Source organism: Girardinichthys multiradiatus, chromosome 3 (genome assembly GCF_021462225.1).
Source record: "Girardinichthys multiradiatus isolate DD_20200921_A chromosome 3, DD_fGirMul_XY1, whole genome shotgun sequence".
Lineage (NCBI taxonomy): Eukaryota > Metazoa > Chordata > Actinopteri > Cyprinodontiformes > Goodeidae > Girardinichthys > Girardinichthys multiradiatus.
In genome coordinates, this window is record NC_061796.1 from 31,375,349 (window position 1) to 31,390,088 (window position 14,740).

At 37.7% G+C, this 14,740-nt stretch overlaps 1 protein-coding gene across 1 annotated transcript; it reads right to left on the reverse strand.

The window, feature by feature from the left end:
- Positions 1–6,424: 6,424 nt before the first annotated feature.
- On the reverse strand, positions 6,425–14,458 carry LOC124865608 (cell division control protein 42 homolog). Its single transcript, XM_047360844.1, has 8 exons — positions 14,390–14,458; positions 12,133–12,234; positions 11,846–11,918; positions 11,647–11,756; positions 9,955–10,112; positions 9,316–9,319; positions 8,310–8,345; positions 6,425–8,191 (listed from the first exon to the last, which is right to left on the reverse strand). Exons 2-8 carry the CDS (start codon positions 12,232–12,234, stop codon positions 8,102–8,104), a joined length of 573 nt encoding a protein of 190 aa, XP_047216800.1. The 5' UTR covers positions 14,390–14,458; the 3' UTR covers positions 6,425–8,101.
- Positions 14,459–14,740: the final 282 nt, after the last annotated feature.

The window sequence follows — 14,740 nt, forward strand, 5'->3', positions numbered from 1 at the left end:
TTCAATTGATTTATATATTTAGTTGTTCAATTGTGCATTTATAACATCATTTTATTTATTTATTGCGATGGACTGGCGACCTGTCCAGGGTGTACCCCGCCTCTCGCCCATAGACTGCTGGAGATAGGCACCAGCTTCCCCGCGACCCACTATGGAATAAGCGGTAGAAAATGACTGACTGACTGACCTTTATTTATTGTATGACATATTGAGATTTAATATTTCTTTACAAACTTATTTATCTATTGAATTGTGATGCTTCAAGATACTTCATTATTCAGAAAATGATTCAAATTTATGCAAACTTTGTATTTTTCGTATAATCTCTGCAGTTCACTGTGACAGTGGATATCAAGGTCTGGGGTAAATCCTGACCGAAAGTCAGGAAGTTTTGTCTACATATTTCTTGTGCTTGCTTATTTCTGTCCAACCAGTTGCTTTTTGGAGATCTGATAAGTAAGTTTATTACTGTGGTTGAGATCTGTTGAGATTTTTAAACCACACTGTAATCCTGTTGCCTTGTGAAACAGTTCTCAGACATGGCAAATGTTTGATGACAGTTCTTGCCCCGAAGGGTGGGACAACCACCAAAGACATTGGGGGGTAATTACTTCTCTCAATAGAGTCAGGTTAGTTTGGGTAGCTTTTTTCCCCAAATGCTCAGATGATCATCCAATTGTACCTCAGTTGCTACTATTTGTTGTTGGCTACTGCTAGGTCGTGCTCCTCTTTTCCTCCCTGGACAGTTTCAATACCAGTCTTCTGTAATCCTTGTATTTCCCGCAGGATTTAGGTATTTTCTAAATGTTTAAATGCTTAAACAGAATTGGCTGCTTTGCCGTCCTTGTCCCAAAGTTGTCCAAAACTTATGTGTACCGATGCCTGCACACCAACAAGCATGATTAAGCTCTGCACTAGTGGCAATGTTGTGCCACTTCGGGAAAAGATTTTCTTAGAGTTTGCTATAAAATCTTGGACAAAGCAAGGCCCAATCTGCACCTAAACCTCTCATTATGATGTTCTTGAGGATTCAGTCAACTTTTCTTTAAAGGTCCAATATTTTTAGCAGCAGTTTCTTTCATTAGAGGCCATGTTGATGCAATGTGATGATGGCTGTAAACCAGGTAACCATTGGGATGGTGTGTTCAGGGGAATGTGCCGTTAGTTTTCTGCCACACAGAGTGTAATTACACACAAGTGGACTCTATTTACCAATTAAGTAACTTCTAAAGGCAATTGATTGCACCAGATTTTTTTTACAAGTATCAGAGTGAAGGGGTCTGAATACATACAGTTAAGCCCAAAGTTATTATTTCCCCTGGCATATTAAGGTTTAAAGAAATCTTAATTTTATCAAGGCTTTTGCTTGTTCGCAGTCCCATGAATCAGGTGTGTTAAAGCAGAACGGCATTTAAAACATGCAGGGTAGTGTGCTTTGAGGACCAGGGTTGAAAACCACGGTCAATTAACATAAGCAAGCAGGGTTTTTCATTTCACCGTTACCCAATAGTAATTTATTGTTCTAGCTATACAATTCCTTTTTAACACAATCAAAATATTCTTAATTTTTCTACAAAGAAGCAAATATTTCCTTTTGGGCTTAGGGGCATCCAGGGCTGCCAGTAAGGCCTCATCAAACACATTCTTAAATCCTTGCTGTTCAGGGCGGGAGAAAGAACAACATCATGATTCAGAAGGAAATCACTGATGAAAAAGTAAAAGTTTGGTGTTAATTTTATACAAGAAGAATGGTAGAAATTTGCTCCATACCTGTGTAAGGGCAGAACACTCCACATATTCCTGCCAACTTCTCTCCCCTCTCAGCAAAGATCAGCCGCTGTTTGGCCTTTGTCAGGTTCTGGACGGTGGCCCCGTCTTCCTGCAGGTCTATTTGTGTGCCCACTAATAGGAAAGAGGTGCCTGGACAGTGATGAGAAATGTCAGGAACCCACTACAGAATAAGAACATGGAAAAAAGGTGATATTTGACTAGGAACTAGGAAATAATGCATCAAAACAGCTGTTGCACATTAAATGCACACGGTAAAATGTTATTTGCGGAACAACCATTATTTTGGCATTTTCAAACAATACTGGGCGGACAGCAGTGAAAAAAACAGTTCTGGATATGGGCAGCTAAGAGGAAGCAGCCTATCCTAATCCTCCTGACCTGAGAGAATCAACCAAAACAGAAATAATTTTGTTGTAGATGAGTTTGACACTGACATAGGACAGAAAAAGAAACTTTTAAAGACTGTTACCTACTGTGTCAAACAGTCCAAGAGTGTCGGTGTCATAATGTTCAGCAGTTAGACTGACAGTGAGCACAGATATGGAGCAGGATGACAGGTTTAATAGTCTTTATTGAAAAGCTTTGTAAAACAGTTTGGCTGGTCGTAAGTTATAATCTTGAGTTGGAGTTGAAAGTTCTAGGGAGGGCAAATCTGTCCGCTGAGGCCGAGTTTGGCAGGTAGTGTGAGTCTGTGGAAAAAGCACTGCATCTTTCTGTCACCTGGATCCTTTTCGGAAGGTGTTTCCAGCATGAATTGGAGGGTGGACTGGCAGGTGAGCGAACGGAAAGGAGAATGATTCTTAGGTTCTAGAGGCGTAAGGGAAACTGACAATCCAAGGTGCTTTCAGTAAGATCCAATAGAGCAGACACAGAGCACCGGGGCATGGGAGAAGCCAATGTCAGAGGAAAATCCTCCAAGAGGAGGAACAGAGACTCAGGAACAAAAGATCAGTCAACAGGTAGCAAACACAGGCCAGATTACCACTTTGGGTGAGCTAATGGTCTGATGCCTCCCTCTAGGATCCAGGTCCTTAAAAACTCTCCTAATTAGTCCTCATGGAAGACACCTGTGGAGCTGCACCTGCCAGTCGCACCCTGTATGGAGAGAGTCAGAGAGAACATAGCACTGCATGCTCACAGCAACCTGCACACAGCCAGACATCATGATAGTTGGGCTCACAATGTAACTCAAAAACCTTGCAACACATAAAAAGTTAAATAAAGCATTGGGATACACAATTTGAGAGCAATTTAAACTAGAATAAATATAGTATATCCTATAAGCATTTAGAGTTTGCCTTGTTTCCAAGTTATTTCTCTCTAAAGTCTACACACAAACCCACATAATGACAAACTGACAAACGTTTGCCTGAAAACTTTACTAATTTATTTAACTTTATTTAAAGTACAGCCCAGTAGAACGACAGCTAAAAAAATTAGAGAACTGCAGTACAATTGTTTGGTCACACATTTCAGAAAGTGAAACTCATGTATCACATAGATTCATTACACATATAATGAAGTATGTCAAGTCTTTATTTCTTGTAATGTTGATGATTAAACCCAAAATTCGGTGTCTTAGAAAACAAGAATATTTCATAAGATCAATTAAATAGGATATTTTAAAAATGAAAGCCAACATTAGGCCTTTCATTGGTGACGTTAACGTCATATTTACATTTTTAACTCCATGCATGCAAACAAAACATTTTTAGGCTTGCATAGCAAATATTTACGAAATCAAAAAGCTTTCTTCGATTATTAAGTGATTTAGTTTGATCCAAACATGTTTTATTTCAGTAAAACCTTTATATCGCTGCGGTACTAAATTTTAGACCTTTAAAATATTTTTTTCTGTGACTGTTTTTCCACCTTTTTGTTTCCGACAGGTTACACCCGGGTTTATGACTCGAACTGAGTGCGCAGTCCAGACTGAAAATAAACATTTATTGCTTGTTATCTATGGCGCATATGACACAAGACACAGAAACACCTCCCATTGTGTCCAGCAGGGGGAGGTATTTAAAACCAACATTTTTATGTTGCAGTATGTATATTTTAGTTGTATTGTAAAAAACAACAACAACAACAACAAAACTTCAACTATTTTCTTATTTTAGTTTTAGGATTCAGAACAAAGGGGACTACAGCAGCTCTGAAGGAGCTGCAGAAATTAGTTTTCTACATTATTCTCCTGTTTCTCCATATGTATGGACAAATGAGTAATGTTGAAATATAGAAGCTTTTTCTTCAACAGAAAACTTCAAGTCAAGATGTAGGATACCGTCATATAAAATTATGTAAATGCTGACACTAAAAAAAGCTGCTTCAACAAAGTTCAAAACTAGTTTAAGGGTGTGCACTGATGTGCACAAAGTTACCAAGATCTGTGGTTTATTTATAGCTTGATCTTTAGTTAAGCTGTAGGTCATATGTCAAATTAAATGTGATCATTTAATATTGGTTTCTATTTTTTAAACGTCAAAACCTGGAATTTAAAATTTAGAGCCACTGTATCCTAGTCATAACATTATGACTCCAAATTCTGATTTCATCAATAAATACATAAAAAAATAAACTAATTAGAAATAATTAATTCAAAAGTTAATGACGTATTAAAAATGTATAAAAGAGGCCTTTTTATGACACAACAGTTAGTTTTGTGGTCTTCTTTAAATTCAAGAGGTCTTCTGTAAAGTTGTCCTAATAGAAATTCATGAAAACATTGACCTGAACAAGTTTATAACAGCAAGTTTTAATCAGGCACATTTAGACTGGATGTCTCAAAATTCATCACATGGAAACAGAAACTGTTAATGCATACATTTAACAGGCCCCAGTGGGAAAAGTTGTGAAGAATAGATTTCATGACTTCTTTCAATTCAGTGGGATTTCTTGCTGTTAAATTATTTAATATGCAGAGGAAAACTTTCACCTAACCTGTGTGACCATGGAGCACTCCACATATTTGACAGCTCCAAGCTCTCAAGCCGGCTCCTTACCATCCTCAGGGTGGATGGGGTGATTTTCAACAATTGTTCTGTCTTCTCAAAGGTCTGTTTGTGTGCCCACTAACTGGAAAGGCATGCCGGGACAGTGGTGAGAAATCTCAGGAACCCACTGGAAACAGGAATCAGCTTCTGAATATGAGCCATAAAAGAGAAAGAATCATCAAGGAGAAGACATGAATATTTCTGTTAAGAAACAATAAATCTGAATCTTAATGTGTAATCTTACTGCTATTATATTTACAGGTTACTAATAAGTGAAAAGCTTATTTAAAAAGTGTCTTTTCTCACTGAAAAACTTAATATAATGCTGCATGATTTTGTCTCTAACAGTTTTTTCAGCTCTACTCACCGTTTTTTCCCCCAACAAGTTAGACACAGGCTACAATCCCATTTAAAGTTTGAACTTTGTGCTCAGTTTATGGACTTCAAAAAATATTTCTTATTTTATCTGTGGTGCTGCTGCACATCACAGAAGAAACTAAAACTTCTGCTCTTATGTCCAGCAGGGGTATGTGTTTTTTCTTTCCAATAATACCATTATGTCACACGGATTTTGTTTGGTAGTTGCAAAGTTATACATACACTGTTTAGATGTTTTTTCCCTTCTATTGATTTCTTCTGTTTTGGGCACATAGCAGAATTCATGGTCCAAATAATTACAACAACTTATGAAAGTCCTGAAGCATCAATGCAGACCCAGACCATCACACCACCACCTCCATAGTTTACTATGGGTTTGAGTTCACCTAGTAAAAACTGAACTCAGCGGCCAAACATGGGCTTAATGTAATTAAATTCATGATTTAACAAAGAGAGCCATTTCTTTTGCACATAGAGCTAGGGTGGATTTGTAGCTTATTACCCATGGCTGAGTGAGATACTACAGCAAAAGCAGAAGAAATCTTTAAAAGAAGAAACACTTTTATTTATTACAAGCATTGCAATAACTACAAAATGCAAAAGGAAAAATTAAAAAAGAATGACAGTCAACAAGAGAGAAAACAAATGGAGTAGGTACAATAAAACTCAGACTGTTCATCAGTTGATCAAAAGTTTAATCAAGCACTGTTGTAAACCCCCTTTTGCTAATCATCCCAAAACATTTTCAGTGAGATTTAGACCTCACTGAAAATGTCAGGATGATCCAAAACAGAGAAGTTATCCTTTGTTAGACAGGAAGATTCAATTGCAGCTGTCTGGGTTCTCAACGCAACATCTTCACACAGCCAACTGCAGATCAACACCCCTATAGAACCCTCCTCCTCTGTGCCACTGTGAAACAGTTTCAGCGAGATCTCGTTGACATGGCCCTAACACTGGGGGCTATCAGGACCATTCACATAAAATGTGTCTATTTAATGCATGTTTTTCAGTTTAATTGTGTGAAAAGCTGTCTCTGCTTGAGTTTGTTTGCATTTTTTTGGCAAACATTAAAATCCAAAAGACCCACTTTCTCTCCTTAACTAAATAAACGTTCTCTACAGATGCAAAACCTGCATATAGCCTGTTGCCGTTTCAATATACAGACCCATTTAATAAATTAGGATATTATTGAAAAGTTAGCTAATTTCATTAATTAAGTTCACTAAGTGGAACACATATAGAGTAATTACACACAGACATGTTTTCGAGCCTTTATTTCTAATCATGATGATTTTTCGCTTACAGTAAATGAAAAAACAACATTTAAGATTAGAATATTACATCAGACCAATAAAAAACATTTTTAATGTAGAAATTTTGGCTTATTAAAAAGTATGTTTAATAGCAGATTTTGAAGAGGTACCTTTTAATATGATAAAGGAACCTCTTCGGTGAGCATGTTCTGATTTATAGAATATGACTGTAGACAGATAGATAGAAACATATTTTCAAAAATATTTAAGATCAACAGTTTATTTCTGTGTTGTTTATTATGTATATTGAGGTCTTGCTTTATCAATTAATTCATTTGTAAGTCAAGGCAAGTATATTTGTATAGCACATTTCAGTAAAAACATGTGAAAAGAAAATATAAAATGTACATTGCAGTGGGATAATAAAGGAAAGTAAAACAAATTAGGCTACATCAAATAAAATTGTCAAAGTCAACTCTAAACAAATGAGTTTTTAACACTGATTTAAAAGAACTCAGGGTTTCAGCATTTTTGCAGTTTTCTGGAAGGTTGTTCCAGATTAGTGGAGCATAGGAACAGAATGCTGCTTCTCCATGTTTGGTTCTGGTTCTGGGGATGCAGAGCCGACTTGAAGCTAGAAGACCCGAGTGGTCTTGAAGGTTGATACAACAACAGGTCTTTAATGTATTTTGGTGCTAAGCCATTCAGCGATTTATAAACTAACAGAAGTATTTTAAAGTCTATTCTCTGAGATGCAGGGAGCCAATAAGGACTTTAAAACTGGGGTGATGTGCTATACGCTCTTTGTTTTAGTGACAAAGAGAGTACACCTGGGCAGCAGTAGTCTGGATCAGCTGCAGCTGTCTGATTGACTTTTTAGACACACCTGTGAAGACACTGTTGCAGTAAAAAAAAATCAACTAAAGATAAACACATGGATGAGTTTTTCAAGATCCTGCTGGGACATTAGTCCTTTAATCCTGGAAATGTTCTTTAGGTGATAGAAGGTCGACTTTGTAATTGTCTATATGTCCCCTGGAAGTCCAGGTTTGAGTCCATCACCATGCCCAGATTTCAGGTCTGATCAGGTGTTTCTAGCTGTAGAAACTGAAGCTGTGTGCTGAGTCTTGATCCCTCCTCTTTTGGTCCACAATTATTACTTCATTTTAGTTTTTATTCAACTGAAGAAAATGATGGCACATCCACGCATTGATTGGAACCTTGGGGAACCCCACATATGGTTTTTGTGGTCCTTGATGTAAAGTTATCTATTAACACAAAAAAGTCCCTGTCCTTCAAGTAAGACTCAGACCAGTCAGGTGTTGTACCCAGGTCTCCAGTTTCTCCAGTAATATACCTTAATCACCAGTGTGAATGTGATTAGTTTCTTACTGATTTCATGTTTTCTGTTGTTGGTGCATTTTGGTATATTCTCTTATTTAGTGTTAGACCCATTCCCCTCTTGTTTGGTAGGTCAATTTGTGTTTTAGTTAATCATCCTTAATCATTATTAGGCTGCTTTGTTCTTCCTACATGTGGGTCCATAAACAACTACACAAGATGACCTATTCATTTTAACAGGCCACAGTAGTATAATTACATATTTAATAAGTGGATTTAATAAACTCTGTAATCAGCAATACCACCAAATTCTTATACCGTTACATCTCATGATGTTGGGCTTCAAAGAAGAACACACAGCTTCTTAGATTTGACCTCAGGAGGTCCCAGGACTGCCAGTATAGCCTCATCAAAAACCGTCTTGACTCCTTCCTTTTAAGGAGAAAGAAAAGGAACAAAGAGAAGAAGAAAACATGACTAATCACTGGTTAAAAAATAACATTTCCTGCTTTTGTCAAAATAAATGTGTGGTGGAAAATGTGCTCCATACCTGCGTGACCACAGAGCACTCCACATACAGGTCCTTCTCAAAATATTAGCATATTGTGATAAAGTTAATTATTTTCCATAATGTCATGATGAAAATTTATCATTCATATATTTTAGATTCATTGCACACTAACTGAAATATTTCAGGTCTTTTATTGTCTTAATACGGATGATTTTGGCATACAGCTCATGAAAACCCAAAATTCCTATCTCACAAAATTAGCATATTTCATCCGACCAATAAAAGAAAAGTGTTTTTAATACAAAAAACGTCAACCTTCAAATAATCATGTACAGTTATGCACTCAATACTTGGTCGGGAATCCTTTTGCAGAAATGACTGCTTCAATGTGGCGTGGCATGGAGGCAATCAGCCTGTGGCACTGCTGAGGTCTTATGGAGGCCCAGGATGCTTCGATAGCGGCCTTTAGCTCATCCAGAGTGTTGGGTCTTGAGTCTCTCAACGTTCTCTTCACAATATCCCACAGATTCTCTATGGGGTTCAGGTCAGGAGAGTTGGCAGGCCAATTGAGCACAGTGATACCATGGTCAGTAAACCATTTACCAGTGGTTTTGGCACTGTGAGCAGGTGCCAGGTCGTGCTGAAAAATGAAATGTTAATCTCCATAAAGCTTTTCAGCAGATGGAAGCATGAAGTGCTCCAAAATCTCCTGATAGCTAGCTGCATTGACCCTGCCCTTGATAAAACACAGTGGACCAACACCAGCAGCTGACACGGCACCCCAGACCATCACTGACTGTGGGTACTTGACACTGGACTTCTGGCATTTTGGCATTTCCTTCTCCCCAGTCTTCCTCCAGACTCTGGCCCCTTGATTTCCGAATGACATGCAGAATTTGCTTTCATCCGAAAAAAGTACTTTGGACCACTGAGCAACAGTCCAGTGCTGCTTCTCTGTAGCCCAGGTCAGGCGCTTCTGCCGCTGTTTCTGGTTCAAAAGTGGCTTGACCTGGGGAATGCGGCACCTGTAGCCCATTTCCTGCACACGCCTGTGCACGGTGGCTCTGGATGTTTCTACTCCAGACTCAGTCCACTGCTTCCGCAGGTCCCCCAAGGTCTGGAATCGGCCCTTCTCCACAATCTTCCTCAGGGTCCGGTCACCTCTTCTCGTTGTGCAGGGTTTTCTGCCACACTTTTTCCTTCCCACAGACTTCCCACTGAGGTGCCTTGATACAGCACTCTGGGAACAGCCTATTCGTTCAGAAATGTCTTTCTCTGTCTTACCCTCTTGCTTGAGGGTGTCAATAGTGGCCTTCTGGACAGCAGTCAGGTCGGCAGTCTTACCCATGATTGGGGTTTTGAGTGATGAACCAGGCTGGGAGTTTTAAAGGCCTCAGGAATCTTTTGCAGGTGTTTAGAGTTAACTCGTTGATTCAGATGATTAGGTTCATAGCTCGTTTAGAGACCCTTTTAATGATATGCTAATTTTGTGAGATAGGAATTTTGGGTTTTCATGAGCTGTATGCCAAAATCATCCGTATTAAGACAATGAAAGACCTGAAATATTTCAGTTAGTGTGCAATGAATCTAAAATATATGAATGTTAAATTTTCATCATTACATTATGGAAAATAATGAACTTTATCACAATATGCTAATATTTTGAGAAGGACCTGTATTTTACAGCTCACGTGCCAGTTTCCGACCTTCCTCATGGCGGATGGGGCGATGTTTGTTCTTTGTCAGCTCCTGAACAGTGCTGCTGTTTTCCCGCTGGTCTGTTTGTGTGCCCACTAACAAGAAAGGTGTGCGAGGACAGTGGTGAGAAATCTCGGGAACCCACTGGAAACAAGAAAACAAATATTTTGTCGCTCATGACCTGGGAAATCAATGAAACATGAATACTCTCTGGTGGTGTTATTTGTGGGAAACAATTTTATTTTCAGTTAAAACTTTGAGCCAAGATAAAGCATTATCTCTCCCCCTGGGGATTTTTAAAAAGTTGTTCGGGTGTTTATTTTATTCTTTTGGACTGCGGCAATTTGTTTGCATGCAGATATAAATGGATCAGTCATCCTTTCACTGCTTGCAGTTTGACTTTCAACAAAGTGCATGAACATACATATTTTATCCACCTTAGGCGCCCCTTGGGAATTTTTATACTTTTTCTTTAGCTTTTCTATTTGGTTGGGTTATCATTCTAGATCTGCAGCATTGTATATTTGAAGGAACTCCTTTTTCTAGGGGCAATTTGTTTTAAATCCAGTGTCTTTTATTCTCCCACGTGTTAATATACTAGTGACATCTCTTGCAAACAATAAAAATATTTGTGGCAAACATATGAACTAAAATAATTATAAATTTTTTCGCTCTGATAACCTTAATTTTTTGGTATGTTTTCCAAGTCAGCAAAATGAACAAGCATTTAAAATCTCTTTCAGTATTTTTACCCTTTGATGTTTAATAAAAAATTTGCCCCACAAAAAGGTTGAGGTTTTTATGCAATAACAATTTTTATAGACATTATTTTCCATATAATGTATATGTAGGAGGATGGAACTGACATGGTTATTAGTTTTGGAGAAGTCAAAGATTACCAGCAAAATGTATTTGATTGCATTTGTGTTTTTATGCACTGCCACGTACTCTCATTAACACCTTAGTTGTTAGCTGACTTTCATTAAAACCACATATTTTGAACGCTTTTACAATAAAAAAATATGAATTCTGTAATGTTAGAATTTCCTTTTGAAGAAAACTTCTGATATTTTTACTGCGTCTTTTACAATGTTTTTCTACTGCAGCCTGATAAATTTTATTGTTATATTTTTGCCAGTAATATTCAAGATATGAATGTTCTTACGATCCTGAATAGCCTTTCTCAAAGAGTCTTATCTGAATGTCAGTCAATATTTCAAATTTGGTTTTACTCTCTTGTCTCCTTAATGTGATACAGTTTCTGATGACATTTATTCCCCAGCAGCAACAACAAATTTTAATAATGTTCAATGGTTAAGGAAAATTATATTAGAAAACTGACCTTTGTTTTTACGTTTTCAACAGATGCTAGGTGGACGACAGAGAAACCCACAAGAAACTTGTCTATTTAACAGTAGCAACATCTGGTTGGCTATGAGAAAAAAATAACCCTAAAATTACCTCCTGAAACGGTGCAGCAGCTAAAACCCTGCAGATGACACGTTTCTGCTCAGTTCCTGCCCACTTACAGTTAAAACAAGAGGTGATAAAACCTTCTTAAAGGACAAAGCTTTTTCTTGTTTTTCACATCTAATATATCCTACTGTTTTTTTATTTCTTCCATTGGATAACGGGTTTAATTGACAGAAAGAGGGTAGGATTATACTTAAAAACTGACCTTCTCTTTGACGTTTTCAAAAGATGATGGGGAGACAACAGAGAAGCATACGAGGAAAACATCTGTCTGTGGGTAGCTGACAGGACGCAGCCTGTCGTAATCCTCCTGACCTGAAAGCATCAAACACAACATGGAAGTCTTCTTCAGGTTTGAGTCACAGAAATGTATAAAAACACAGAACTTTCCAGCGATAATTTACTTGCAGTGTCAAAGAGGCCCAGCATGTAGGGCTCTCCCCCGATCATCACTGTGACGGCATAATTGTCAAAAACCTTTGAAAACAAAAACCCGCTGTTTAAAAGGGGGTAAGAATAAAGGGTTGTCCCCCGATCTCCACGTTAACTGCATAATTGTCAAAAACCTTTGAAAACATCCAAAAGCAAGAAGTACGTGAAATTACAATGTCTGGGAGCAGATTATTTCAACAGTGAAGCAAAATTTTTAGGAAACAGTGATTCTAAGACAGACATTATTCAATTTCCTTACTGTTGGCAAATATTCTTGGATATTGGTTCCTGTGTAGGTGAGCAGCAAAGTGGTTTTTTCAGCTGCACTGTCTCCAACCACCACGCATTTTATTGTCTGCATCTGTAATTACAAACACCCACTTTTACAGAGGAAACAACTGGGTTTTTTTTTTTTGGTCTGTTTTCTCTCCACACTGTGAGGTTAGATCCATTGACCCAGTCTGCTGCAAGTCGCTGCTTCTATATACTTTCTATAGCCAATCCAATCCATTTTATAACTAACTTTTTTAACCAAAGCGCTGTACAGTATTAAAAGGTAAAATCCAGATACAACTAATAAAAATAATGAAATATAAGCAAAAATAAAAACAAAGGAAAATAACACAACAAACTGTAGCAATAAAAGAAAAACAAACCAAGTCACACTGTGTCAAAAGCCACTGAAAATAGATGTGTTTTAAAGAGAGACTTAAAAACAGTAAGAGAAGAGGCCTATGATATTTAACGGCAAGTAATAATAATAATTTTGATACCATAACTGAAAAGGCCCGATCTCTGAGTTTCTGCCTTGTTTTTGGTACAGTCAATAGAAGCTGTTCAGATGATCTAAGAGGCCTTGGTGAAACGAAATGCTGAAGTAAATCAAAGAGGTATGGAGGACAAGGCTATTTAGACATTTAAAAGCTAAGAGCAGAATTTTATAATAATTCTTTGGCGCACAGGCAGCCAGTGGAGTGAAGACAGAGAGAGAGAGATTCTGGACCGTCTATACCGTCCACTAAACCAGGGGAGGGCAACTCCGGTCCCTGAGGGCTGGTGTCCTGCAAGTTTTAGATGTGTTTTTGTTCCAAAACACCTGAATCAAATGGATAAATTACCTCCTCAGTATGCATTCAAGTTCTAGAAAGCCCTGATAATGACCTAATTATGTGATCCAGGTGTGCTGAAGCAGAGACACATTGCAGGACACTAGCCTTTGAGGACTGGGGAGTTTGGTTTGGTCAGATGAGACTAAAAAAAACGTTTTGGCTAACAAGCGAAACACTAAACGTGGAAGAAAATCAATACTGCTCATCAATCTGACCACACCATCTCCATTATTACACTTTGTAGTGGCACCATCATGCTGTGGGAATTGTCTTTTCAGTAGGTACAGGGGAGCTTGTTAGAATAAATTTAAACAGAAACAGAGCTGAATTCAGAGCAAAACTTGAAGAACACATTTTATAGGCTGCGAAAGAATTGAGTCCAGGGTCACTGTCTAGCTTGAAGAAACCCATAAACATATAGCCAAGGTTTAGATGGTTTAGATCAAAGTGTTTACATGTGTAGGCCCAGTAAAAGTCCAAACTTAAATCTGACTCAGAATCTGCAGCAAAACTTTAAAACTGATGATCAGAGTCCTGTTCCATCCAATCTGACTTATCTAGAGATATTTGGCTAAGAATTATAAAAGTTTTCAGTCAGTCAGTCAGTCAGTCAGTCATATTCAACTGCTTATTCCATAGTGGGTCGCGGGGGAGCTGGTGCCTATCTCCAGCAGTCTATGGGCAAGAGGCGGGGTACACCCTGGACAGGTCGCCAGTCCATCGCAGGGCAACAAAAGTTTTCAGTTGATATAAAAAGCAGGTAGAGATTAACACTGAAAGACTTGCAGTGGTAAATGCAACAAAATGTATGTGTGTGTATGTACCTCACCACATTTTTCCAGATTTTCATTAGTAATTCAAGAACCATGTATTATTTTCCTTCCACTATGTGTTTGGTCTATTACATAAAAATACCCCCCACCCCAAACAAATATTTGTACTGTGTGTAAGTTAGATCAAAGGTTGTGGAAAGTTTTACAAAAAAATTTATATCTCTGGATGCACTCAGAAACAATAATATCTTCTTGCTCTCATAAAACACCAGTCTTTCTGTGAGTGCCGTAGGGCTAGTGCATTCTTAGACCTAACCCTCTCTTCACCCTGAAAGTTATTATACAGTTTCAACTTTTTGCAACTTTACCCCTTTTTCATTCATTCTTGATTAATTCTGAGCACATCACATAACATTTGATTATATTATGTTTTATATTGCCACTATAGACCTTAGTGAATGCTTTAAGTAGCGTCTCTCTGCATTCTCACCATCACATTGTTGATGTTTACAGGACGTTGGTAGTATTTTTTTATTCAAAAAGGTGTTTAATCTTAGACAGTTACCAACCTTATAGGTGACTCAACATTATTACATTTAAATAATTTTTCTTTAATTATTTTAGCTCTACTTACTGTTTGGCTTTCAACCGGTTAGACAGGCTATGTCTGGCTTTATGGACTGAACTTTGGGGCACCTCATGGACTTTACATAAAAGATTTATTACTTGTGTTATCTGTTGCGCAGCCGCACACAACTCAGGAAATAGCTCAAGAAAAGCAACAGAAACACTTCCCACTTGTCCCCAGTAGGGGAAGGGAATTTTTTACATCTTAATGCTGAGTGTCACTAATACAAATAATTTTTTCTACAATTAGAATAATATATAAACAAATAGTACATAAACAGTACATAAAAAATAATAATAAGTAGAAGTCATTACAGGTGTGCTGGAAAAGACGGACTGGCATTTGGAAGTGTAATTA